General features: G+C 37.0%; 1 protein-coding gene across 2 annotated transcripts; it reads left to right on the top strand.

Moving 5' to 3' along the window:
• Nucleotides 1–1,938: 1,938 nt before the first annotated feature.
• LOC107597972 (coiled-coil domain-containing protein 120-like) lies at nt 1,939–15,303 on the top strand. 2 transcript variants are annotated; one of them, XM_016289232.1, is made up of 11 exons: nt 1,939–2,080; nt 4,953–5,067; nt 5,156–5,259; nt 5,534–5,664; nt 6,016–6,123; nt 6,205–6,325; nt 7,639–7,695; nt 7,842–7,998; nt 8,094–8,195; nt 8,877–9,908; nt 15,088–15,303. In XM_016289232.1, exons 3-11 carry the CDS (start codon nt 5,211–5,213, stop codon nt 15,185–15,187), a joined length of 1,857 nt encoding a protein of 618 aa, XP_016144718.1. In that variant the 5' UTR covers nt 1,939–2,080; nt 4,953–5,067; nt 5,156–5,210; the 3' UTR covers nt 15,188–15,303. The 2 variants fall into 2 exon arrangements, with proteins under 2 accessions (XP_016144718.1, XP_016144787.1); XM_016289301.1 differs by lacking the exon at nt 4,953–5,067.
• The last annotated feature ends 10,151 nt before the right edge of the window (nt 15,304–25,454 follow it).

The following is a 25,454-nucleotide window of genomic DNA, read 5'->3' as shown; positions in this document are numbered from 1 at the left end:
ACCGCAAGCGCTGTGATTGGTCTGCAAGAACCCCTCCCTCCGTATGTACTTGAGTTTTGTGTGTTTATGTGCACTTTAATATATTTTAATGTTACACCTTCTTATATAAAATAAAACAAAGCAAAGAACAAGTGTCTTATCATTTATTATACTACATAGCATTATACATCGGTAGTTGTCCGCAACAAACAATGTTGATCTGCCATGGTACAAGTCCTTGTGCAGATTGAAAGAATGCCTTTTTGTAGTTTTAAATAATGGTTTAATGATTTGATATTTATTTGCCGCCGTCACGGCTATAATGCTTCTCTGACGAGCCGCTTCTTCTTCGGCTTTTGCCGTGGTACTGCAGGTTACACCAGCAACATGCCCGTGGACACTGCAGACTATAGCGGTTTGCATGTGTACTGCACGTCGACATGGACAACGACGCAGAAGTATAAATGAAAACTGACGCATAGCCTACGGCGTAAAGGCTATGGCATAGGTCCGACGCAAAAGTATAAATCAGCCTTTATACTTTCCGCATGAGCAATCCGGATGCATACACGGACAGCGCAGACGCGGACTACTTGTATTTATACTACCAAAAGCATACGCTGATGGTCCGCTCTGCGGACGTGTTCCATACATGCGTACTACATCGGCTTGAACAATAAACAAACATGTGAACAAACAATTGCCCAGAGTTATTGCACATCTGGCTATCTTTATATTGTTTTATCGACGGATTGTACAGCGCACACTCTCCGATGACGATTTTTACGTCACACATACCATAGCGGACCCTAGCGGACGCGGAAAGTATAACACAGGCTTTAATCATGACAGGATTATATTTTTTGGGGTGTACTGTCCCTTTAAATATACAATGGTTAATCCCTACAACTACCTTTGCAACTAACTTAACGCGTGTTAGATAAACCTCTTATACTTAAAAAATACAAATAATTGTTTGCCATAAATTTCCAAGTACTGCAATCAGAGTAAATCATTCCTATCTGCGACGTTTACGTTAGAAGCCATATGGTTGTTACGGACGCCACGGCAAAGGCCACAGACTCACCTGTCCTCTTTTCAGACGAAACTATTGAAATAAAATGACAGGATTATATTTTTTGGGGTGTACTGTCCCTTTAAATATACAATGGTTAATCCCTACAACTACCTTTGCAACTAATTTAACGCGTGTTAGATAAACCTCTTATACTTAAAAAATAAAAATAATTGTTTGCCATAAATTTCCAAGTACTGCAATCAGAGTAAATCATTCCTATCTGCGACGTTTACGTTAGAAGCCATATGGTTGTTACGGACGCCACGGCAAAGGCCACAGACTCACCTGTCCTCTTTTCAGACGAAACTATTGAAATAAGACACATACCATAGCGGACCCTAGCGGACGCGGAAAGTATAACACAGGCTTTAATCATGACAGGATTATATTTTTTGGGGTGTACTGTCCCTTTAAATATACAATGGTTAATCCCTACAACTACCTTTGCAACTAATTTAACGCGTGTTAGATAAACCTCTTATACTTAAAAAATAAAAATAATTGTTTGCCATAAATTTCCAAGTACTGCAATCAGAGTAAATCATTCCTATCTGCGACGTTTACGTTAGAAGCCATATGGTTGTTACGGACGCCACGGCAAAGGCCACAGACGCCCCTGGTCTCTTTTCAGACGAAACTATTGAAATAAGTTGCCGGGATAACCTGGACGTATATCGCCAGTTTAGAAATGAATGCGATTTTATGCGGTTTATATACAGCCGAATTATCTGGAAAGATATCGTATAATTTATTTAAAATTGTGAATGTTTAATATTTTGTATCCATTCTATCAGTAGCCAACCCCCGTCAGCCCGTGTAGATGGTTTCGCCCTTGTTGCCTTTAGGGCTCGTAGAAATTGCTTGCTTGAGTTAACGTCTGCAACAGAAGAAACGCGAAAAACTTTTGAGTTCGTGCACGAGAGACCACGTCAAGCGTAACATGTTAATGAAATCGCACATGCAATGAAATAAGCCTGCTTTTTCTGTCCTTTTGTGGATATCTTCACAGTGAATTTTGTCAAGGTAAGTCCTGTAGTTGAAACTACTTATTAAAGCAAAATGATTTTCCAGCCGCTCAAGTGTGTAATACGTTATAAATAGCCCAATTGCTTTCAAAATGTTACAGAGTTAATAGGAAGAATTGTTCCCTCTTTTGACCCGTGTTTTCTATTTAGGTGATGGTAATAACATCTGTGAAATGAAGACCACAGCCATTTAGCGGATCATTTATAATCGCATCGCTTTTTCAGAAACAAATAAAAGTAGATTTTGTATTTTGATGTTGATTTTGACGGATATGGATGCTCCAGAAACGAGTAGATGCAGTGCATTGGAGTCACAGCTGTGTATACAGTCACACCTGCCACAGTTGTCAATTCACACACTGTATGTTTTGTTGTATGATGCTGTAAACAGAAACAGTCAGACTCAAATCAGTCGTTTTAAGTAGACATAGTCATCTATCAAAGACAAAAGGTGAAACTACCCACTTTATAGACATTAAATTGATTTCTAAATTATAAATTGCTTTCATAAGTTGTTCGAAACTTGTATAACTAGTTCTTTGTATAACTTTTTCTTTACCAAATAAAATGTTGGGCGCAAGTTTACTGCCACTTTCACCATTCACTTTGATTGCATTTTTTCCCAGAATGTGAAGTGAATGGTGTCTGAGACTCTCATTCTGCTTAGCAACTCCTGTTCTGAAAGTTTTACATTTTTTTGTCAGATTTAACCCTTTGAGAAAGTATTTCTCAACTGGCTTTGCTCCAGGAGCCAGGTTTTACATGTGACAAGAACTGGTGACCATACACTGTACAAAAGTAACAAAAAATGTCCTTCAAATTAAATATTGAACTTTTATTATTGTTACCATACACAGGCCCAAGAATATGAAAACGGACAGTTTTGTAAATGCATAAATGTGATTTATCACCACATGGAATAAACACTGGGCAAAATGTGGAATTATTATTAATAAAATTTAATTTTTCAGAGATATATTTCACTATGCTTGATAATCAAATGTTAGTATTTTTAATTGAGTTTTTTGTGTGTGTGCTGTGGTGTGCTTTTCCCTCTCTCACACTTTCTTGCACATGTTTTGTCCCAGGACATTGGGTGCTTTGTCATCAAATTCCCATAAATCCCTTGTTTATATCTCTCTCATCCTTCCCTTCAAGTTGGGTTTTGATCTCTAAGCATGTATCCTCCCATCCTGCTCTCTGCCAGGTCTCTACAAGAGTTGAGGTGTGCGATATCTGTTAGCATGTGTCCACCAGATGTGCTTGTAGTGTTTTGAAGAATCTTATTTGTTCAGTTGCTCTTATATGAATAGTGAGAGCTTCTTGTTTTTAATATTTAGCCTAATTTATTTACACTTCTACTTATACTTACTGTTCAATGTTGTCTGTTTACCCAGCACATGGTGGTTTTATGTCTTTTTTGGGGGGGTGGGGGGTGCATTCCTAGCCACCCATCGTACCACATGATCAGTGCCACTTCCTCACAAACAAAAACACATCCTGCTTGTTCTCTCCCAGTTTTGCCAGCAGCCTTTATACTAGAAGTATGATTCATTAAACGGTTTTGCAACATTTACCATTTTATTATAATTTTTTTTATTTCATTTATTTATTTATTTTTGCGGAAGTAAAATGCAACCAGGGTGATTTTAAATGGATGTCAGTATGCAAGGTTGTTTTTTTTCATTTTTGTTTTTCATTAATATTTTTTATTAATTTTTATTAATAATATAAATTATTAATGGTTTATAATTTATGCCAGTAAATAATTTTCATTAGTGATCTTAAAGGGATAGTTCACCCAAAAAAATGAAAATTCTGTCATTAATTACTCATCCTTGTGTCGTTCCAAACCCGTAAGACCTTCGTTCATCTTTGGAACAAAAAATGAAGATATTTTTGATGAAATCCCAGAGCTTTCTGACCCTGCATAGACAGCAACACAACTACCACATTCAAGGACCAGAAAGGAAGTAAAGACATCATTAAAATAGTCCATGTGACATCAGTGGTTCAACCGTAATTTTATGAAGCTACGAGAATACTTTTTGTGTGAAAAGAAAACTAAAATAATGACTTTATTCAACAATTTCTTCTCTTCCGTATCAGTCTTCGATGCGCGTTCACAAGAGTACCACAACACGTGTGTGGTGCTGCTGACGCAGGATGCGTTGCTGTCTATATTTGCTTTTATCAAAAATATCTTAATTTATGTTCCAAAGATGAACGAAGGTCTTGTGGGTTTGGAACGACATTAGGATGAATAATTAATGACAGAATTTTCCTTTTTGGCTGAACTGTCCCTTTAAGGAAAATGTAATGTAAGAAATGTAATTTTAGCCTAGCCAACACAATATAGGTGAAATTGTTGACATTAAAAGGCATAAAGTATACCATATTTATGTTAAGTTTTATTAAATGTTGCTCATTATGAATATGAGTTATGTGGTCATATAGCTCAAAGTCAGTAGTCCGCAAACCCAGATTTGAATCACTTGTTGGGTAACCTGGGTTGCCACAATGACCTGATATGGGCTTTCACTTTCACACCTTCGGTCATGTTACCCTGACATGACGTAATTTCCAGAAAGAAGAGAGGTAATTGTTTAATAAATTATTCAGAGGCACAGCAGCAATTTAAGTATGGAAGCGATTTAAAAAAAAAAAAAAATTTTTATTCATTTTGATAGTGCTGTTTGCCTCTTTAAATGAATGAATTCTGATGTCTTTAAATTGCGTTTTGTGGCAGAACGAGCCATTCAACTTTTATATAAGCCATCATTTAGAGGACTGTGTTACAGCCAGCAGGAACAAATAGAAATTTTCAGGGTGTGTATAACAAACATAAACGTTTTTTCCTGACTACTAAGGGCTCAGCAGTAAATTGAGAAGTCGCACAGTGGCTCTCCCTGCAGGCCATTGGGATACTGCCGCATTGTGGACCCCAACACTGAATGACATGCCTCACCTGACTCAAACTACAAGGTGATGGGAGGCTCTCAAATCAGTCTCCGTTCACTTGTAGCTCGAATTATACCATATTCATTAGATCTAAATTCTTCTTTGTCTGCAGGAGCTGAGGGTAATTGGGAGCTAAAGACTTCACAAGATTTCCTCGAATCTATTCTATGGAGGTCAAAGGTCGCCTCATCACTGCCATGGGCTTAGGGGCCCCAGGTGAGCCTGCTTATTTCCATAGGAAGCACAATATCTGTACAATAGATTTTTGTGTTGGTCAATATTTGATATTGAATTTCGCATGCTCATTTGTAAAATTTAAAACAAATTTTTTCTAGTGTGCTTTAATAATATGTATGATTTTAGTTTTTGTCTCTTATGCTCACCAAAGCTGCATTTGTTTAATCAAAAATAATGAAAGTGTGAAGAACGAAAGTGTAAATATAATTTTAACTTTGGCTTTCTGTCTCATGCACTTCATGCTCATGCACAGCTGTCCAGGGCTGTCAGGACAGCAAGCTGCAAGCGGAGCGAATCTCAGAACTGCAGGAGCGAAAGCAGAGTCTGCAGAGCCTTTTGAACAGTCGTCTCGGAGAACTGCGACAAGTGTGTCTCTTGGAGGCGGTGAGGAAATTAATTATTCTTTAAAGCAGTATTTTACGTTTGGGCAGTCACAATAAAATAATGTTCTCTCCAAAAAAAAACAAATGCTGACTTCAGAAATGTGCACACAGCTGTTTCCTAAAGTTTCTTCTTTTTTTCTTTCTCTTTGTTCTGAAAGTGAATTCTCTTATTCGATGTGTGAGTGTTGCTTTTAGGATTTGCATTAATGTGAAGAACTGTTTATTAAGTTGTGTTTTTCAAAAGAAAGAAACAGGCGTACGTATTGGAACCATCTGTTCTAACGAATGCCAACAAACATGACACTCCCCAGTGCAGTGATTCAAAAGTAAAAGATTTAATTTGTCTGTACAGGAGCTCACTGGGAAGCTTCCACAGGATTTTCCTTTAGAAGAAGGGGAAAGACCTCCCTTTGTTCAGCGCCGAGCTGGTCTGGCCCCTCATGTTACCTCAAAAGGAGAGGTGAGTCTGATATCTGAAAGCTATTAGAAGGATTCTCCTAACAGTTTTATACAATAACAGCCATATCTGTCTTCCATGTAGGATGACCCAGGTCAACGACGGCAGATGAAGGCTCTCTTCAGTGGTGCCCTGCGCCGGAGCATCGATTCTGATAAAAACACGTTGCACAATAAGAGGACTGTTCATCGGGGATGCCACACAGGTAACATACACACACAAAAGTGCAAAACAATTGGACAATTAAGCATTAATTACACAGTGGTGGTTGAGGAGAGACCCCCCCCCATGATTGTAAAGCGCTTTGGGTGTACAACAATACACAATAAAGCGCTATATAAATGCATCATTCATTCATTCATTCATTGGTAATTTGGTAAAATTTGCACACTCTGGGAATGTCTCTACAGGAAGTGCATAGTAACCAAGTCATTTTCCCTTATTTTTCAGACTGTTGCCTTTGCTTGAAAAGGACAATGGACACATGTTGACAGACTTTGATATTTATAAATGACTTGATTATGTGTTACAAATAGCTTACAAAAACAGAGAATTTAGATTTTTTTAAGACTACTGGCCTTTTACACTACTGCTTGAAAGTTTGGGGTCGGTAAGATAAAAAAAAAAGTTAATACTTTTATTCAGCATGGATGCATTAGATTAATCAAAAGTGAGAGAAAAGACATTTACATTGTTAAAGGAGTCATGAACTGGCTTTTTAATATTATTTTATACTGTCTGAGGTCCACTTATGCAGTTTGCGTGGTTTTTAGCAGTTTAGCGCCACTTATGTTATTTCCCTACTATGTCATGCGCGAATCAGTGGGCAGGGCTACAGAATTAGGCATTGATATTCTTCTGTGGAGGCGGTGTTTAACCTAACTATTATGTCATAGATAGGCACATTCCAGGATCTGCCGTTCACTGGGCCTGGTGTTAATAAAAGCTTTTATTTCAGTAACAAGGACGTTTTCAGTTCTGAAACTTACAGGATATTCTTTTAGTACGATGACCTCTTATATATCAAAAGCTCAAGTAAAAGTTGATTTCTCAAGTCATGACCCCTTTAAAAAAGTTATTTTGAAAAAAATTCATTAAATTTTTCTAACTTTGAAAATGAGAAATATTTTTTGAAAACGCTGATTTCTGAAGGATTATGTGGCACTGAAGGCTGGAGTGTTTAATTAAAATAGAAAATATTTATTTCAAATTGTAATAATATTTCACAATATTACTGTTTTTACTGTATTTTTAAATGCAATAAATTTTACCTTTGTGAGCATAAGAGACTTCTTTCAAAAACATTGAAAAATATTTCCGACCCCAAACTTTTGTACAGTAGTGTAAACAATGGTCAAGAAAGCGTTACATCTGATTATTTATATATTTAAATATTACTTTATATATAATATTTTGATATCTTTTTATATAATAAAAATAATGATATATTTATTATAGACCATAGAAAAACCAGATCTTTGTGTTGTTGTTTTTTTATTCTAATTTTTTAATTTTCAGAGGAAACTGTGAAGTCAGAGAGCAGTTCAATGTCAGACTCAACATCACATGACAATGGTGAGGAGTCTTAACATTATGAAACAAAGAAAGTACATCTCAATACTCGTTTTTACTCAATAATTGAGTAATAATTGAGCAACACACTGGCCTGTTTATGACAGGCTGTAACTTTGATATACAACCCTGTCAACTGTGGTTCACAGAGGATTCGTCTCCCAGTGTGGCACCTGAGCATCGCTCCTTGTCTCACCCCCGGCTGGCCCCAGGCAGTCCTGACAGTAGGCTCTGTAGGAAGCTGTCGCCTGTGGAGATCTACTACGAGATGAGGACTCGCCGCAACTCAGCCTCAAGCTCTGTGAGGTGAGCGGAGGGGGAGGACAATATGTTTCCGCAAGCTGATATGGATGAGGTTTACGCTATAATTATAACTTATGAATGTGTGGATGTTGATCCAGCCCGAGTCACTCACTCCCAAGAAGTGCATCCAATGTGGAGGGCAGAAGTGTTCCAGCCACACCGCTGTTGTCCCGCACTGCACCAATGAGCGTCCACGTGAGGTAATGGCTCTTTTATGACCATTTCTTCTGCTATATGTACACTATGGCTAGGGAGCTTTCTACTGCCTACATAGGCATCTGCCTTCTAAGGCAGCATCCAAACTTACATTTACTTACACTCATACATGGGCAGCAACACAAAATAGCACAATCTGCACAAATTATTCTAATATAGTTTGATATTCGCTTGTTGCTGTGCTAAAAAATAAATACTCTATATTATTCATAGACATACACTACATTCAAAAGTTTGGGGTTGTTAAGTTTTTTTTTAATGTTATTGAAACGTTATGCTCAATTATTACGCTCAACAAGGCTACATTTACTTGATCAAAAATACAACAAAAACAGTAATATTGTGAAATATTATTGTATATTATTATTCCGGTGATGGCAATGGCAAGTAATTACTACAGTCTTCAGTGCCATGTGATCTTTCAGAAATCATTCTAATATGCTGATTTGGTGCTCAAGAAACATTTCTTATCAATGTTGAGAACAGTTGTGCTGCTTCATTTTTGTGGTAACCATGATACACTTTTATAGGATTCTTTAAAGAACTGCATTCAAAAGAACAGCATCTGTTTGAAATATAAATCTTTTGTAATATTATAAGTCTTTACTGTCACTTTTGATCAATTTAAAGCATAATAACTTGTTACTGTCTTCTCCTCCTGCTAGGTCGGAGGTGTCTGTTGGTATTGCACTAAAGCAGTGGTGTGGTAGTCCAGATGTTCCTCAGTTTGTCCCATTGGCATCTTTGGAGGGCTCCTCTTCTGAGCGCCGCAGCTGCCCGTACAGCTCCCGCGCCCGTCGTAGCAACAGCTCTGAGGCGCTACTCGACCGCTCGAGTCTCCCTGAGCCCGATCCTTCCCGCAACGGCATGCCACCCCGAGCTGGACCATACAAGAGCTCAGAGTCCCTCACGGATGGGAAGCTCCGTCAGATCTATCAAGGCAGCCCAGACAGACAGATGATGGGATTTAAAGACCAGGGTCGAATGCGCTCGTCTCTGGGCGGCCAAAGCAGTGGCACGGGTTACAATGAGATTTTGATGGACTACATTTGGGGCAAACAGCAAAAGAGGCCTGTCCTGGCTCAACAGAACCAGTCAGCAGGACGAATCTGGCCGGACCTCTCCACTCCTCCATCGGGCACCCCTCCATACTATAATGGTTTCTCTCATTCGCAGTTACATCTGGCTGCCGCCCCACCTTTTTACAGCCCCATGCTGCTGCGGGGTCAAGAGGCCGAACCCCGTCGGGTCAAAGTGACACGCACAAAATCCTGTGGACCCTTCATCCCTTTACAGCAGCACTCACAGGATGCCGTGTTGTTCTCTGCGTATGATCCATCACATCCCTCTGCTGGATCCACAGCTTCTTCTATTCCTAACCTGCTCCCTCACCACACAGAGCTGTCCACTGCTGCTGCATTCGGCCGCAGACCGCCTCAGTTCTCTCTGCCCACTCCTGAGGACTCTACCCGCAGTCTGCACAAGGCACTGGCTCTAGAAGGACTCCGGGACTGGTATCTGAGGAATGCCTTAGGTTATTCCACTATGGCCAAAGGTCACGACGGACTCACCATGCGCCATTCACATACTCACCACCTGGTGCACCAGCCTCAGTCCGTTACAGCCGACCCACTGTACTCTGTGCACCGTCAAATACCTCAGTCAGCTTCATTTCATGGGCATCCGTTGCATGCCAGGTGAGTTTTCCACATTTTTATTTAAAGGGGTCATATGATGCGATTTCTATTTTTCCTTTTCTTTAGTGTGTTATGTAGCTATTTGTGCAGGTATAAGATCTGCAGAGTTACAAAGCTCAAAGTCACCAACAAAAGGATTTATTCTATCTAAAAGAGAAGGTTGATCCAGACCGGGCTAAAATGTCTCATTCAAACACGCCCCCACATGTCTATGTAGCGAATCAGCTCATGGGGAAATATGAATAATTAAGCATAACTAGTTATAATTAACTATTCATATTTTAGATCCGCTGTAGATATTTAGCTGACCTCTCAGGGTCAACTGTCTTGTCAATTCCAAGAATGTTAATTTCCTGGTTAAGGGAAATTGAACAAAGATTCCTGATGCGATCTTACGGCCCCAAGATCTTGCTGAAGTTGGTTGATGAGAAAGAACCAGTTTGAGTCAGAGTCACTTGATGAATGGAAAGGACTAGGCCGAAGAAAGGCCTGGCACAAATGCTTTGGTATCCTGAAGCGTTTTCTCACATCTTCTTAGCTTCTGGCCGAACCACCGACTGGGCAGGTCACATGGAGTGTGGCCTTTAAAGCCTGCAGAGATTCACGCCTCTCAAGATGGGTTTGTCCAATGAGGAAGGCTGAAATCCCAAGCGGGAGGTTGGAAATACTGGGGAGTTTTATGACTCTTTGTCTCTAAGCATGGTATTTTGCATATGTAATTCGCTTGGGTGTGAATGCACAAATTAGTAAAGATTCTTAGAACATCAATATGTTGCATAGGTATCAGCATATAATATACACGCTTGTTTCGATCATAAGAAGGCGAATTCATAGATACTAAACAAGGTAAGATTACATATAGTGAAAAGGGATGATCAGGAATGGGTTCCCTCACAAGCATACTAAAATAGTCTACAAATATCAAAGACAAAATACACAATGACAATAATATACCCAATGGCCTGAAGAATATGTGTGTTCATTCAAATAACGGTTTTCCTATGAATTAACTAGAACACAGTCCATTTCTACTCTGCCTTTCCTTGGGACATGCAGGGATTTTCCCTGCTTTACATACTTTTGGCCAATAAACCCAGTGATATCAGCGTTGGTTGCCATGCAACAAAGAGGCCTGTTCGACTTCCTGGGGTGTTACGCATTCCGGGGGGAAGGGTTCATGGGTCCTCTTATGGGTTGTTAACTGAGGTTACAGAGTATTTGTTATATAAAAAGAGAATATATAGTGTGTTGGATTGGTCCAGACGCTACACTACGTCACGATGTGGAAATATATGCCGCCCAAATGTACACGCAAAGAAAGAAGGTGTGGTTTCAGGAACAGCAGTAGTGTTGATGCAGCCATGTCAGGGAGACGCTGTGTGATTCAGTGCGAAAGCAAAAGCACTTTATTTGGCCTTCCAAAAGGAAGGAATCATTGGTTAACATTTATTTACAACAGAACAGCACAACCCAGATGTTCGAATTTGTGCAACGCATTTTATGGACGACAGTTTTGGGAACCTAGGAAAGTAGCCTACAAGGCTTGCTGTGCAAAGGCTATTTCTAAAAAAATGGGTAAATTCCGATATTGCTACGATAATCTGGCACTTATTCTGAATCAGCTACTGTACGTATGTTTTCTTAATAGTTTAAGTATTTGCTATTGACTGTTCAAATGCGGAGTTTTGCGTCGTGTAGATTATCGCGTCGTGTGTGTGAGTGAGTGAGAGAGAGACACAGAGAGGTCACATCAAAGTGGAGTCAGCTTTCTTTATCGCGGCTTGTGTACTGCAAATACATAATGCGAGCATCATAACTGTGTCTGTCACGCGACTCTGTTCCCCTTTCAGGCTTGAACTGATGGTAAAACTTAGGACATTATGTACTGTCTTTACATTTATGTTGAAAGCTAAAGCTCGCGATTATGGAAAGGGGCGTTACATTTCCGACGCATGCTTGTGGTGTTTGGCCAATCACAGTGCACTGGGTCAGCTGGCCAATCAGAGCAGACTGTGCTTGTCGGAATTAGGGGCTTTGTAGAAAACGACGCGTTTGAGAGAGGCGGGGCATAGAGGACCTACAATAATGTACAGTATTTAAAAAAATAATGTGTTTTTTTTAACATTAAAGCATGTCAACATGTTCTGTTACACCAAATACACAAAATAATGATCTTTAAAATAGCATCATATGACCCCTTTAACTTTCCCATAATTATGTAAAACTCGAAAATATCAAAGAATTTGTGAGACTGGAAAGGTAATGGAAATTGCTATTTATGATCTTATATTAGTAGTAGTAGTACTACTATTACTACTACTACTAATAATAATAAACTTACAAATCATAATGTTACTTCTTGCTCGTCTGCTTGTCAGTTCTCAAGACGTTTGGATGTTAGTTTTTGTGTTACAGTCATCTTATGCTCACCAAGGCAGCATTTATTTGATCAAAAATACAGCAAAAGCAGTAATACTGTGAAATTTTAAATAAATATTTTCTATTTTAATGTAGTTTCAAATGTAATTTATTTATGTGATGGCAAAGCTGATTTTCTGCATCATTACTCCAATCTTCAGTGTCACATGATTCTTCCGAATTCATTTTAATAAGCTGATTTGCTGCTCAGGAAACATTTCTTATTATTATCAATGTTAATAGTTGTGATGCTTACTATTTTTGTGGAAATAGTGATACGTTTAAAAAAAAAAAAAGATTCTTTAATAATTTCCTTGGGACATGCAGGGATTTTCCCTGCTTTACATACTTTTGGCCAATAAACCCAGTGATATCAGCGTTGGTTGCCATGCAACAAAGAGGCCTGTTCGACTTCCTGGGGTGTTACGCATTCCGGGGGGAAGGGTTCATGGGTCCTCTTATGGGTTGTTAACTGAGGTTACAGAGTATTTGTTATATAAAAAGAGAATATATAGTGTGTTGGATTGGTCCAGACGCTACACTACGTCACGATGTGGAAATATATGCCGCCCAAATGTACACGCAAAGAAAGAAGGTGTGGTTTCAGGAACAGCAGTAGTGTTGATGCAGCCATGTCAGGGAGACGCTGTGTGATTCAGTGCGAAAGCAAAAGCACTTTATTTGGCCTTCCAAAAGGAAGGAATCATTGGTTAACATTTATTTACAACAGAACAGCACAACCCAGATGTTCGAATTTGTGCAACGCATTTTATGGACGACAGTTTTGGGAACCTAGGAAAGTAGCCTACAAGGCTTGCTGTGCAAAGGCTATTTCTAAAAAAATGGGTAAATTCCGATATTGCTACGATAATCTGGCACTTATTCTGAATCAGCTACTGTACGTATGTTTTCTTAATAGTTTAAGTATTTGCTATTGACTGTTCAAATGCGGAGTTTTGCGTCGTGTAGATTATCGCGTCGTGTGTGTGAGTGAGTGAGAGAGAGACACAGAGAGGTCACATCAAAGTGGAGTCAGCTTTCTTTATCGCGGCTTGTGTACTGCAAATACATAATGCGAGCATCATAACTGTGTCTGTCACGCGACTCTGTTCCCCTTTCAGGCTTGAACTGATGGTAAAACTTAGGACATTATGTACTGTCTTTACATTTATGTTGAAAGCTAAAGCTCGCGATTATGGAAAGGGGCGTTACATTTCCGACGCATGCTTGTGGTGTTTGGCCAATCACAGTGCACTGGGTCAGCTGGCCAATCAGAGCAGACTGTGCTTGTCGGAATTAGGGGCTTTGTAGAAAACGACGCGTTTGAGAGAGGCGGGGCATAGAGGACCTACAATAATGTACAGTATTTAAAAAAATAATGTGTTTTTTTTAACATTAAAGCATGTCAACATGTTCTGTTACACCAAATACACAAAATAATGATCTTTAAAATAGCATCATATGACCCCTTTAACTTTCCCATAATTATGTAAAACTCGAAAATATCAAAGAATTTGTGAGACTGGAAAGGTAATGGAAATTGCTATTTATGATCTTATATTAGTAGTAGTAGTACTACTATTACTACTACTACTAATAATAATAAACTTACAAATCATAATGTTACTTCTTGCTCGTCTGCTTGTCAGTTCTCAAGACGTTTGGATGTTAGTTTTTGTGTTACAGTCATCTTATGCTCACCAAGGCAGCATTTATTTGATCAAAAATACAGCAAAAGCAGTAATACTGTGAAATTTTAAATAAATATTTTCTATTTTAATGTAGTTTCAAATGTAATTTATTTATGTGATGGCAAAGCTGATTTTCTGCATCATTACTCCAATCTTCAGTGTCACATGATTCTTCCGAATTCATTTTAATAAGCTGATTTGCTGCTCAGGAAACATTTCTTATTATTATCAATGTTAATAGTTGTGATGCTTACTATTTTTGTGGAAATAGTGATACGTTTAAAAAAAAAAAAAGATTCTTTAATAAGTTCAAAAGAACATCATTTATTTGAAATAGAAATGTTTTGTAACAATGGAAATGCTTTTACTGTCACTTTTTGATTAATTTAATACATTCTTTAATGCATCCTAAAAAATCAAACTGACTCAAAACCTTAAAGCTGCAGTCCGAAACTTTTTTTGTTTAAAAATGATCCAAAATCAATTTTTGAGCAAGTACATAACCAGCCAGTGTTCAAAACAGTTGCCTTACTTTAGCTCAAGTCACAACAGTAAGCTTGTAATAAAGTTTTCTAATGGCGCTGCGTCATTACATCACGTCTGTAAACATAAAGAAGTTAGTATGCTATATCGCACGTGAGGATGCTGCAGGTGACGGATCGTTTATAGCCATTTCTCACAGCACCTGGAATAAATGGCAGATTGTAATCCAGAATAATACACACTAAATATACGCACTCACGCAATGCTGATGTTATTAACGTCAACGATTTGAAAACAAAGTATAACAATAATAATAATTGGCACGGTTTGATGTGATATGAGCTAACCGATCGTTAGATTGATAGCGCAATTTATTGTAATGCTTTTTTCCTCAGTTGATCAGAACAAAAGTGGCAGTTGTTACTTACTTGTTCAGATGACAAAGAGGCAAAACTTATGGACTGCAGCTTTAAATATATATTTAACACAATGTTTTGGATTGAGTAGTTTTTTTAATTAGTTCATTCTAATTAGTTCATTAGTTACATGTTTTCTGATGATGACATTTTCTTTTTTCATCATGGCAGGTCCGTGGAGCTCTCTCTCTACCCAGAGCCTTTTCCCACAGAGGGGGGCACTCAGAAAGAGTCGGGCTCTGAGCCTCCTTCACCTGGAACACTTGTCTGACTGGCAGCCAACACACCCCACAGCCTCCAGTGCAACATGTTGCAATATCTGATGCAAAATGACACCTTGTTCTAGGCATGCACTGGTCCAATACCGTGCTCAAAATTAGAGGAAAATAAACCATTGAAATAATCCATCCTTTCGTAGCATAAATGCTGCCACACAAACAATGACAGCAGGACAAAATAGTATTTGATTGGAGAAATATATCATATATATATATATATATATATATATATATATATATATATATATATATATATATAATTGCAGCATTATTTAAAAGTGCAATTATTATACTGCATATAAAATGATATTGGTGCATCCCTATATTGTTCAGCAAATAAGGAGGCATCTGTAACAGCTCAGAACTGAAATTGAGTGATCAGTGTGTTGGCTGCCACGCTTGATAGTAAACTGGTGTTTACAAGAAGTTTTTTTTTCCTTCATACTCTGTGTATGTATTATTGGGATGTTATTGTAATGTATTTACATTTTCAAAATATAAAGGTAAACATATCATCTCCACTTCATCCTGAGATATATAGATCTATATATTTTCAGAGAATAAAATGGATTATAAGATGTATGTATTCTAAATGACTATTTTATAACTAATATGTTTCAGGTTAACAGTCATTTAATTATATACGGAGTTTAATGAACTCATGCGTTTTAATGTACTATAACAGCAGTGAATGTGTTGCATACCTGTTTGTTTATATCTATGTATCTAAATATCTCTATGTAGCTATGTAGAGTATGCTAAAAAGCATTTCATATAGAGGACCTTGAAGTGAAGATGAGCTTTCACTTAGAGGGCTTATGTTCTCTGATGTCTTAGACATGCAAACAAGCTTATGCCTGAACTCCGAAATGAACTGTAAAGCTCTAATACAGCTATTTATACAATATAGCCCACAGTCATTAAATCCACAATTTCAAAGGACTTAAAAAGGGACTGTTGACCTAAAATATTGAGATCTTGAACTCTAAAATAGTCTTGAGGCCTCTTCACACCAAGTCAAAAAAAGCGCCTGAGAAGAAAGGTGCATTCAAAACGAAAAAAAAAATGCAAAATGCATTCCTATGAAATACTTCATACAGAGTCAGAAATATATTGATGTGATTATTCACTTTTTTTATTATTTAGTCGCTTTTTTTGTTTAATTTTCAGATGCCAAATAGTTTAAGATTTTAACAGTTTTGAGAAAATTGGCATTAGACTATGTGTGAATAGTTTTGGTGTGAAAATTGTTTGCAAACATTTTATACTTTCATGTTTGGTCGCATCTGACTTGGTAACCCCTTTAATAGATATTCTTGAATATTTGACAAATCTTAAGTGAGCATCTACTGTAGTTTACATGTTGAGCAGTAGCATAAGCTGGACTTATGTTACCACTCTTAAATACCTTAATACCTTATAATTGTCTTAAATCATTATATTATACTTCTGTTTACCAATTAGTTTGGTAACTTTCGTTAGACTTGATGGCTTGATGGTTTAGTTTTTCTTTGAACTCTTTTCTTCCTGAAATACAGCATAATTAATTCTGGCAAAACCATATTTTATTATTACCATTTACCAGAATGTTAATAATAATAATAATAACCCTAACCCTAACCCTATCCTCGAAATTAGTACAATTTGTTGTCCTACAAGACTATAGGTTCATTTTGCCCATGTTAAGCCTACAAATGATTGCTAAAACTGCAGAACATAGGACCTATGATGGTTTAAGTTTCAAATAATGATGGTTTATTTAATAGGCTACTTGGTTAATTAGACTTGAAGAATTCATGTGTAGCTGCTACTCCTCATCTTGCGGGTTTGTGAGGTGCCTCCAGCTGGTATCTGAAAGTCATGACCAAACAGCTGTGCATTGCTTAGTGTATTTTGGTGACATAAATGTCTGTACTGTAATTAATTATAAATAATGAAAAATACCTATATGTAGCAACTTGAATAAACAATATATATTGTATATTTATGAACTGATCAGATTTTGTATACATATTTATTTGCATAGCACATGCCTGTGGTTTGTTTACACCAGCAAAAGGGACTCTTGTTGGCATCTTTATGAATGACACCTCGTTTTGGCTTTAAATTGTGCTGTCGTGGCAGCTTTTAGGATCATAAATGCATTGCTTGATTTTTTTTTATAAACTTTTTCCATTGTTTTGTTTTTATATACATTTTTCATATCAGCCATAGTCTGTTGGGGCAAAAAAAAAGTCATAAAACTTTGTGATACAAAGTTTAAAAAAATGTCCATGTGTGGCTTCTTTTTCAAGTGTAAAAATTCATACCTGAATTCATACTTTAATTACAGTGCAATTTGTAAACAAACAGTTTTCGTCTAACCTGTAGACTCTGAAAATCTGTTCAGTTCACATTCCTTGCTTTAATCTTTGGTCACATCACTTCCACGTCCACTGAACACTTGGAATGTGTTGGACTCTTTTCCAGCCGCTTCACGTGATTCAAACCATTGCACAGGCAGCTCTCTTTGAAAAATGCTTCATCTATTATGCAAATCCATTTACAGTTCATTATGATTTCTGAATGACTAATATGCTTTAAGCATATATAGATTTTAAGCATACTAATTTTAGTAAGGTTATCTTATTAAACTATTTACCAATGGGATAAGGAAAATTACCTTTTTTGTAAAAATCTCAAATAAAGAACAAAGAACTGCACACACACATATGAATTTGGCAAATTTAGCACTAATACTGGCTTGATTATTTTTTGTGAATAATGTCCATTGCTACTTTAAATTTTAGCATCAATTCTAATTCTGGCATAAGAAATGACTCCGTTGAGAATGGAAAATGATATGTAAAGTGCTTTCCTGTCCACATACAGTGGGGCAAAAAAGTATTTAGTCAGCCACCAGTTGTGCAAGTTCTCCCACTTAAAAAGATGAGAGAGGCCTGTAATTTTCATCATAGGTATACCTCAACTATGAGAGACAAAATGAGAAAAAAAAATCCAGAAAATCACATTGTAGGATTTTTAAAGAATTAATTGGTAAATTCCTCGGTAAAATAAGTATTTGGTCACCTACAAACAAGCAAGAGTTCTGGCTCTCACAGACCTGTAACTTCTTATTTAAGAGGCTCCTCTGTCCTCCACACGTTACCTGTATTAATGGCATCTGTTTGAACTCATTATCAGTATAAAAGACACCTGTCCACAACCTCAAACAGTCACACTCCAAACTCCACCATGGCCAAGACCAAAGAGCTGGCAAAGGACACCAGAAACAAAATTGTAGACCTGCACCAGGCTGGGAAGACTGAATCTGCAATAGGTAAGCAGCTTGGTGTGAAGAAATCAACTGTGGGAGCAATTATTAGAAAATGGAAGACATACAAGACCACTGATAATCTCCCTCGATCTGATTTGAAGGTCCTGGAGTGGCCTAGCCAGTCTCCCGATCTCAACCCCATAGAAAATCTTTGGAGGGAGTTGAAAATCCGTGTTGCCCAGCGACAGCCCCAAAACATTACTGCTCTAGAGGAGATCTGCATGGAGGAATGGGCCAAAATACCAGCAACAGTGTGTGAAAACCTTGTGAAGACTTACAGAAAACATTTGACCTCTGTCATTGCCAACAAAGGGTATATAACAAAGTATTGAGATGAAATTTTGTTATTGACCAAATACTTATTTTCCACCATAATTTGCAAATAAATTCTTTAAAAATCCTACAATGTGATTTTCTAGATTTTTTTTTCTCATTTTGTCTCTCATAGTTGAGGTATACCTATGATGAAAATTACAGGCCTCTCTCATCTTTTTAAGTGGGAGAACTTGCACAATTGGTGGCTGACTAAATACTTTTTTCCCCCACTGTAAGTCTGTGGATTGTCTCTGGAAGGAACTGTCCAAAACAAATTGGAGAGACATTCAATATTTGTTCGGAAGTGTTTGAAAAGATTGACTGGTGCCATTGACCTTCAGTTAGTATGGTATCATTTCTATGACCGATCAGGGTGGTTTTAGTGCAGGAGCTCAGTTCAGTGATTCAGTCCATGCTGGAGCTCAGCCCAGTGAAACAGCTAGCCTACAACACATCAGTGTCTGGAGTGCCTTTTATTTAAATAGACAAAATGATACTTTTTTGTCAGATAAATTCAAGGGGGTGCTTTTTATAATAGTTACAATAAGTATTTTTATACATTAAGTACAGTTTAATAATTTAGAGTTAAATAGACAGTTACCTCCGGGTGGTAGTATGCTTCTTCAAAGGAGACTCTGCAGCAGTGTTATTTTAAAATTAAATTTAATGTGGCTGGAGCTCAGCCCAGTGAAACAGCTAGCCTACAACACATCAGTGTCTGGAGTGCCTTTTATTTAAATAGACAAAATGATACTTTTTTTGTCAAATAAATTCAAGGGGGTGCTTTTTATAATAGTTACAATAAGTATTTTTATACATTAAGTACAGTTTAATAATTTAGAGTTAAATAGACAGTTACCTCCGGGTGGTAGTATGTTTCTTCAAAGGAGACTCTGCAGCAGTGTTATTTTAAAATTAAATTTAATGTGTATATAACTTAGGACCATGTGATATTTCAGTTTTTCTTTTTTAATAAATCTGCAAAAATGTCAGCAATTCTGTGTTTTTCTGTCAATATGGGGTGCTGTGTGTACATTAATGAGGAAAAAAAATTAACTTAAATGATTTTAGCAAATGGCTGCAATATAACAAAGAGTGAAAAATTTAAGGGGGACTGAATACTTTCCATACCCACTGTATATATATATATATATATATATACACACACTTCGGAACTCAAAGGCTACTGGCATCTGTTTGGTTACCAACATTCTTCAAAATATCTTCTTTTGTGTTCAACAGAAGAAAGAAGATCATACAGGTTTGGAACATCTTGAGAGGAGAGTAAGACGGAGAGTTCATTTTTGGGTGAACTATCCCTTTAAAGCCACGAGAGGGCTTATTTGAACTCCATTTAGTGTGTATTTAGTTTCTACACGAGTAAAAATAGATAGACTTTGTGGTTTGACTACATTTGTATTTTCTATATACAATATATTCGAGTGTCTGTCTTGAGACCGTTTGTCTTAAAGGAACCGTTCGCTTGAAAATTAAATTTATGCCTTATTTACTCAAATCGGTTTGAACGAATTGAATCATGAATCGGTTGATTTGAATAAGTTGATTCACTGAAAGCTCCAGTCGCACCTTAAGTAAACAACTTGCTGCAGGGTCATTTTCACTGAAAAACTAATTCAGTTCTTCAGAAGACTTTGAATATTGGAATATTGTTCGATGCTTTAGGTTAAGTTTTTTACAGTGCTATTTTTTTTGACATTTTGGAGCTTCTGTTTACTATAAACTGCCATTTTATGAAAATTCTGCTTTAAGATTTTTCAGTAAATTTAATTTAATTGCTACACAGATGTAAGAAAGCCGACATGAGGGCGAGTATGGCAATATTCAATTTGAGGTGAAATAACTTGTCTGTTGCCAGCCTCATGCAGCTGCATAACAAAGTCAGTTTTTGATCCCTGACCTAGTTTGGTTTTCTGTTTACTGTCTGGGGTGTGCATTTCCCTCTAAAAGTCCTACGGCCAGACATTCCTTATGGCTCAAATCTACACAGAAGAGATGAGAGCCTATTACAAGGTCCGCTGAGAGAGAGAGAGAGAGAGAGAGAGAGAGACATGGAGAGAGCACAGCTGATCAGTAGAATGTGCATTTGCATCCTTGTAGGTTTGGTTTAACAGAAGCTCCATTTTGTAAGAGGTAAAGAGAGAGGCCCTCATCAAAAGTAAGTGTTTTATTCTTAAATGGTAATTTACTCTCATTCATGTCACTTGATGCGTTTTGATGAATTGAGAATTTTTAGTTACACAAAACTGCTTACTATCCATCATTTAGATCATTTAGTTTCATTGTAATCGTTTAGGAAGCTGTCCTGTTATTGTATAGTCACTCATTTCATATTTAAATAAATATATGGTATATGTTTATAATAATATTGCATTGCGTATAACCCATTTTCTAGCCTCTCACTATTTAAATAATAACTAAATTTTTATTATTATGTGTCAATGTGTTTTGCTTATTTTTGTAGATATTTTCTTGGCTTGTATCTAAAATTGGAACTCAATTTAGGTTAAATCTAGTTTAGTAAATGGTTCACAGTGTGTTTTCTGGTCAGCTGATACCAATTATCATTGCTGAAGACAGCACATACTTTTGGTTGAGTATCACCCTATTAATTTGAGCTCAGTCTGTTTCAGTGTATTGCATTTCTTGTTCACTGTAAATTATTATGTAGCTCTAATTCAAATTAATCAGCTTGAATGAAATCTGGTGCTAGTTAGCATGAATGGTTTAATACGTGCTGTTGCTGTGTGAAAAACCAGAATATATACTGAACTTTTCCCATGCATTGCATATATTCACTGCTATATTTTTACAACAGTGCATTTGTGAAAGCCGGTCTCTGTGCTTCACTCATTCCTTTCCAACACCCATTTTTCTCACTAACAATGGCTGTCCTGCAAAGTGGCTGAGCTCTGCATTCCGCTCCTTACTCTCCATGACTAGCTTACTCTTCTTAATTAACAGATCAATTATTAACAGAACTTATTTTGTGATAAAGTACATTCTTTTCAGCAAAAAAAAAAAAAATATATACATCACATTTCCTTATGCGCAGAGCTGCTACGGTGGGCTGTTTGGCATAACCACACATGCAATATTTCGCAACTTGCATCAGGTGGACAGTTTTTGGTGTAATTTTAATCCAAATGTGAAGGGCTACGGTGTTTTTGTGTGCATTTAAAGAAGCTTTAAACTGAGGATATTGAGCCCCGGAAGCGCGTTTATGGTTGACTTGTTGCAGCTTGACTTGTAAACAGTATTTGGTCTTGTTTTTCAAAGCTTTCTAAGTTCCTAGAATTTAATTTCTGTTGGTGTTCTGGTAAACTTGGGCCGTCGCTTTATGGGTAGTGCGTCAGGCAGCAACGTTGTTTACTTCCAGTTTTGGCTACACATGGTGTAGCGTTGTTATTTGCATGCATATTTAATGTTAATTCAGTGGTTTGTCGAGACCGTGTGATGTTTTTACGATTGTTATTTGAATTTTTTGGAGAGTTGTCAGTAACATTTTCCCATCTGCTTCTCTTTTAAAGGTGTTATTCCTTTTGTAAATACTGTTATTTGTATATACTGTAAATGATGACTTCAGTGGGCGGAAGCCGGGCCCGGGGCAACTGGGAGCAGACGCAGGGTCAGACACAGAGCCAGTCACAGCACAAGCAGAGGCCTCAGGTAAGTTCACAAGCATTAGGTTATATTGATTAATTATAGTGATTGGCTAAGTTTTGCCACACCTCCAAAGCCCCCTTTAACCCACCTCAAAAAAACTGGCTACACCACCTAAAACATGGTAATCTTGGGCCAGAAACTGCAACCGGCGTAAGTGAATGTTAAAAAAAATTAGGTACTTGGTTTGACTTTTTCCGTCTACCCAAAAACATTTATGGATGTTACTTGACTGAGTTATGACCGTTGTAACTTTTGATGGGTGTGTCAAAACTGCGTCGATCCTGAATTAAATAGCACTGGATGTTAAAATGTGTTTAAATAAGACAAAATCTTTGCATGTTCTCGAGTTGTTTGCAGTTTTGCTGGCTATGAGAACCAGCACAATTTCGGTGGAAAACGGGCATCAGTGACATCCATCAGTCTGAGACTTTTTCTCTGAGTCACTGCAGTCTATCACTCGTTCTTCTAAATTAAATTAAGGGCTTTAGAAATAAATCATAAATTTATGCTCAAGCAAATGCTAAGCCTGACCTATTTTTCCTCGGTTGTATTCTGGCCTGCTCGGGTGGAGGGACAGACACAGAATTTTATCTAAAAACATCTTTAATGCGCAGATTCATAGACAAGGCTTAAGCCTGGTGCAAGACTGTCTTAACTGAAATTAACTTGCACTGACATATCTTAAAATGTTATTGCCATTGATTTGTATCGTGATGCACGCCAGCAATGTTTTCTCTATGGCACATTTAAAAAAAAAAATTTTTTTTAAACTGCTTGAATGTTCTAATTAGTGCTGGGCGGTATGACCGAAAATTTATATCACAGTATTTTTCAAAATTATACCGGTTTCACGGTACATGACGGTATTTTTTTTTAGGGATGCACCGATATGAAAATTTTGGCCGATAACCGATTATTCTTTATTTTTGAAAGCCGATAACCGATATGTTGGCCGATAAATCTATATCCAAATTGTTATATACTTTTTGAGAGCCTGATTACAAAAAAGGTCTCATCATTAAAAGCCACATCCCAAACACTTCAACATAAGCAGCCTAGTTTGAACGGTGTACGTTTTAAAAATATTTTTACTCTCCCATTACCAAATTTAGTCATAAAAAAGTCTTACAAATAAATAAAATTATGCATAAATAATGCAAACAAGTCACTGGACATCATTACACGTGTAAAGAATCAAAATGAATGCGCCATAGATCAATAAAACGGAATAGCCTCTGCACGGACAATAATTAAATGATTTTAATTACTAAACCATATTGTTGATGAAAATAATAAGAGAACAATACAAGTGGTTGTTGTTATTAATAATGTATCGATGATTTTGAAAAAGTAACAAATTAATACCACTGTTTTAAATAGCAGCCGTTGAGCTGCGCGTGCTGAAGCTGAAGAGCTGAATGAACATGGTAAACTGAAGCGTTTTGCTGGCAGCTTATTTAACTCAAGGAAATGCATCCTGAGATTAATATTAATACAACATAAACATAATATTACAACTTATATATGTACAAAATGACGCAGTTATTGCATGCTATAGTCAGAATGTGTGATCCTGTTGTGGATGCGCTCTTCCCATAACAACGCGCTGAAACACGGCAACTAAACCCAAAGAATTCACAACGTTTTATTATAATAATGTTCTCATTAGAATGTTATATACATGACATTCCCAATCATAGTTATTAATGTTGTGCACTGCTGTTTGGGCTGCGTGTGCTGAGCTAAAGATGATCACCGGTAAACTGAAGCGCTCTTTTTAACTTAACCAAACGCATTCTATATGAGATAAATCAGATATACATCAAATAAACACAATATTACAATGTACAATTGCACAAAAGGCTGCAAACGAACAGCGCGCATCTGAAGTGTCTCTGAAGGAAATAATGCATTATTTATCGGCTTTAAGATATCGGCCAAATTTTCTTATCAGGCCGATACCGATAACAGAAAAAATGAGCCGATATGGGCCGATACCGATATGGTGGCCGATATATCGTGCATCCCTACATGTGATATTTACAGAGTAGGAGTGGAGTTGGAAACCATCATGTATTCTCAATTCATTCTTTCACTGAAGTGAATCCTGGTGTGGTTCAAAAGTTTGGGGTTGGTAGGATTATTTAATATTTTTGAAAGAAATGAGAGAGAGAGAATGACTGGAGAGATGAAATCACAGCACTGAATGAGCACATTCATTTCCAAATACATTCATCTCATGACCTGCAGGAGTACAGACCTAGGCGGTACCAGAGTAATCAAAACAGCCTAATCATATTGGATACATTAGTGTATGTGTCTGCTGTCTTGGAAGGTGATAGAATTGTATTATTTTAACATTTAATTTATGCAGACAGTTCAAAGGGATGCACAGTAATATCTGGCTTAGTTACTAATTAAAATATATATATATATATATTTTTACAGTTTTTCACTGATTGGTCCATTATAGGACCTCAGTGAAGCATGGCTCACATCAAAAACTTGCAGAGATGGACAAAAAAAAAAAGAAACTGCTTATGCTGGCATAATTCTTAATATTGCTTGCTGTATTATTGCATGTACACTACCGTTCAAAAGTTTGGGTTCAGTAAGATTTTTTTTTTCTTGAAAGAAATTAATGCTTTTATTCAGCAAAGATGCATTAAATTGATCAAAAGTGACAGTAAAACAATAACATAAATGCGGTTCTTTTGAACTTTTTATTCATCAAAGAATCCTGAAAAATTGTGTAGTTTCCACAAAGATATTAAGCAGCACAACGGTTTTTAACAGATAATAATAATTAGAAATGTTTCTTGAGCACCAAATCAGCATATTAGAATGATTTCTGAAGGATCATGTGACACTGAAGACTGGAGTAATGGCGTAATGACATAACAGGAATAAATTACATTTGAAAATGTCTTAAAACATAAATCACT

This window comes from Sinocyclocheilus grahami, unplaced genomic scaffold, assembly GCF_001515645.1.
Source record: "Sinocyclocheilus grahami isolate Dianchi unplaced genomic scaffold, SAMN03320097.WGS_v1.1 scaffold2.1, whole genome shotgun sequence".
Taxonomy (NCBI): Eukaryota; Metazoa; Chordata; class Actinopteri; order Cypriniformes; family Cyprinidae; genus Sinocyclocheilus; species Sinocyclocheilus grahami.
Note: the sequence above shows the minus strand (reverse complement) of the source record. Positions and strands in the feature narration are given on the sequence as shown.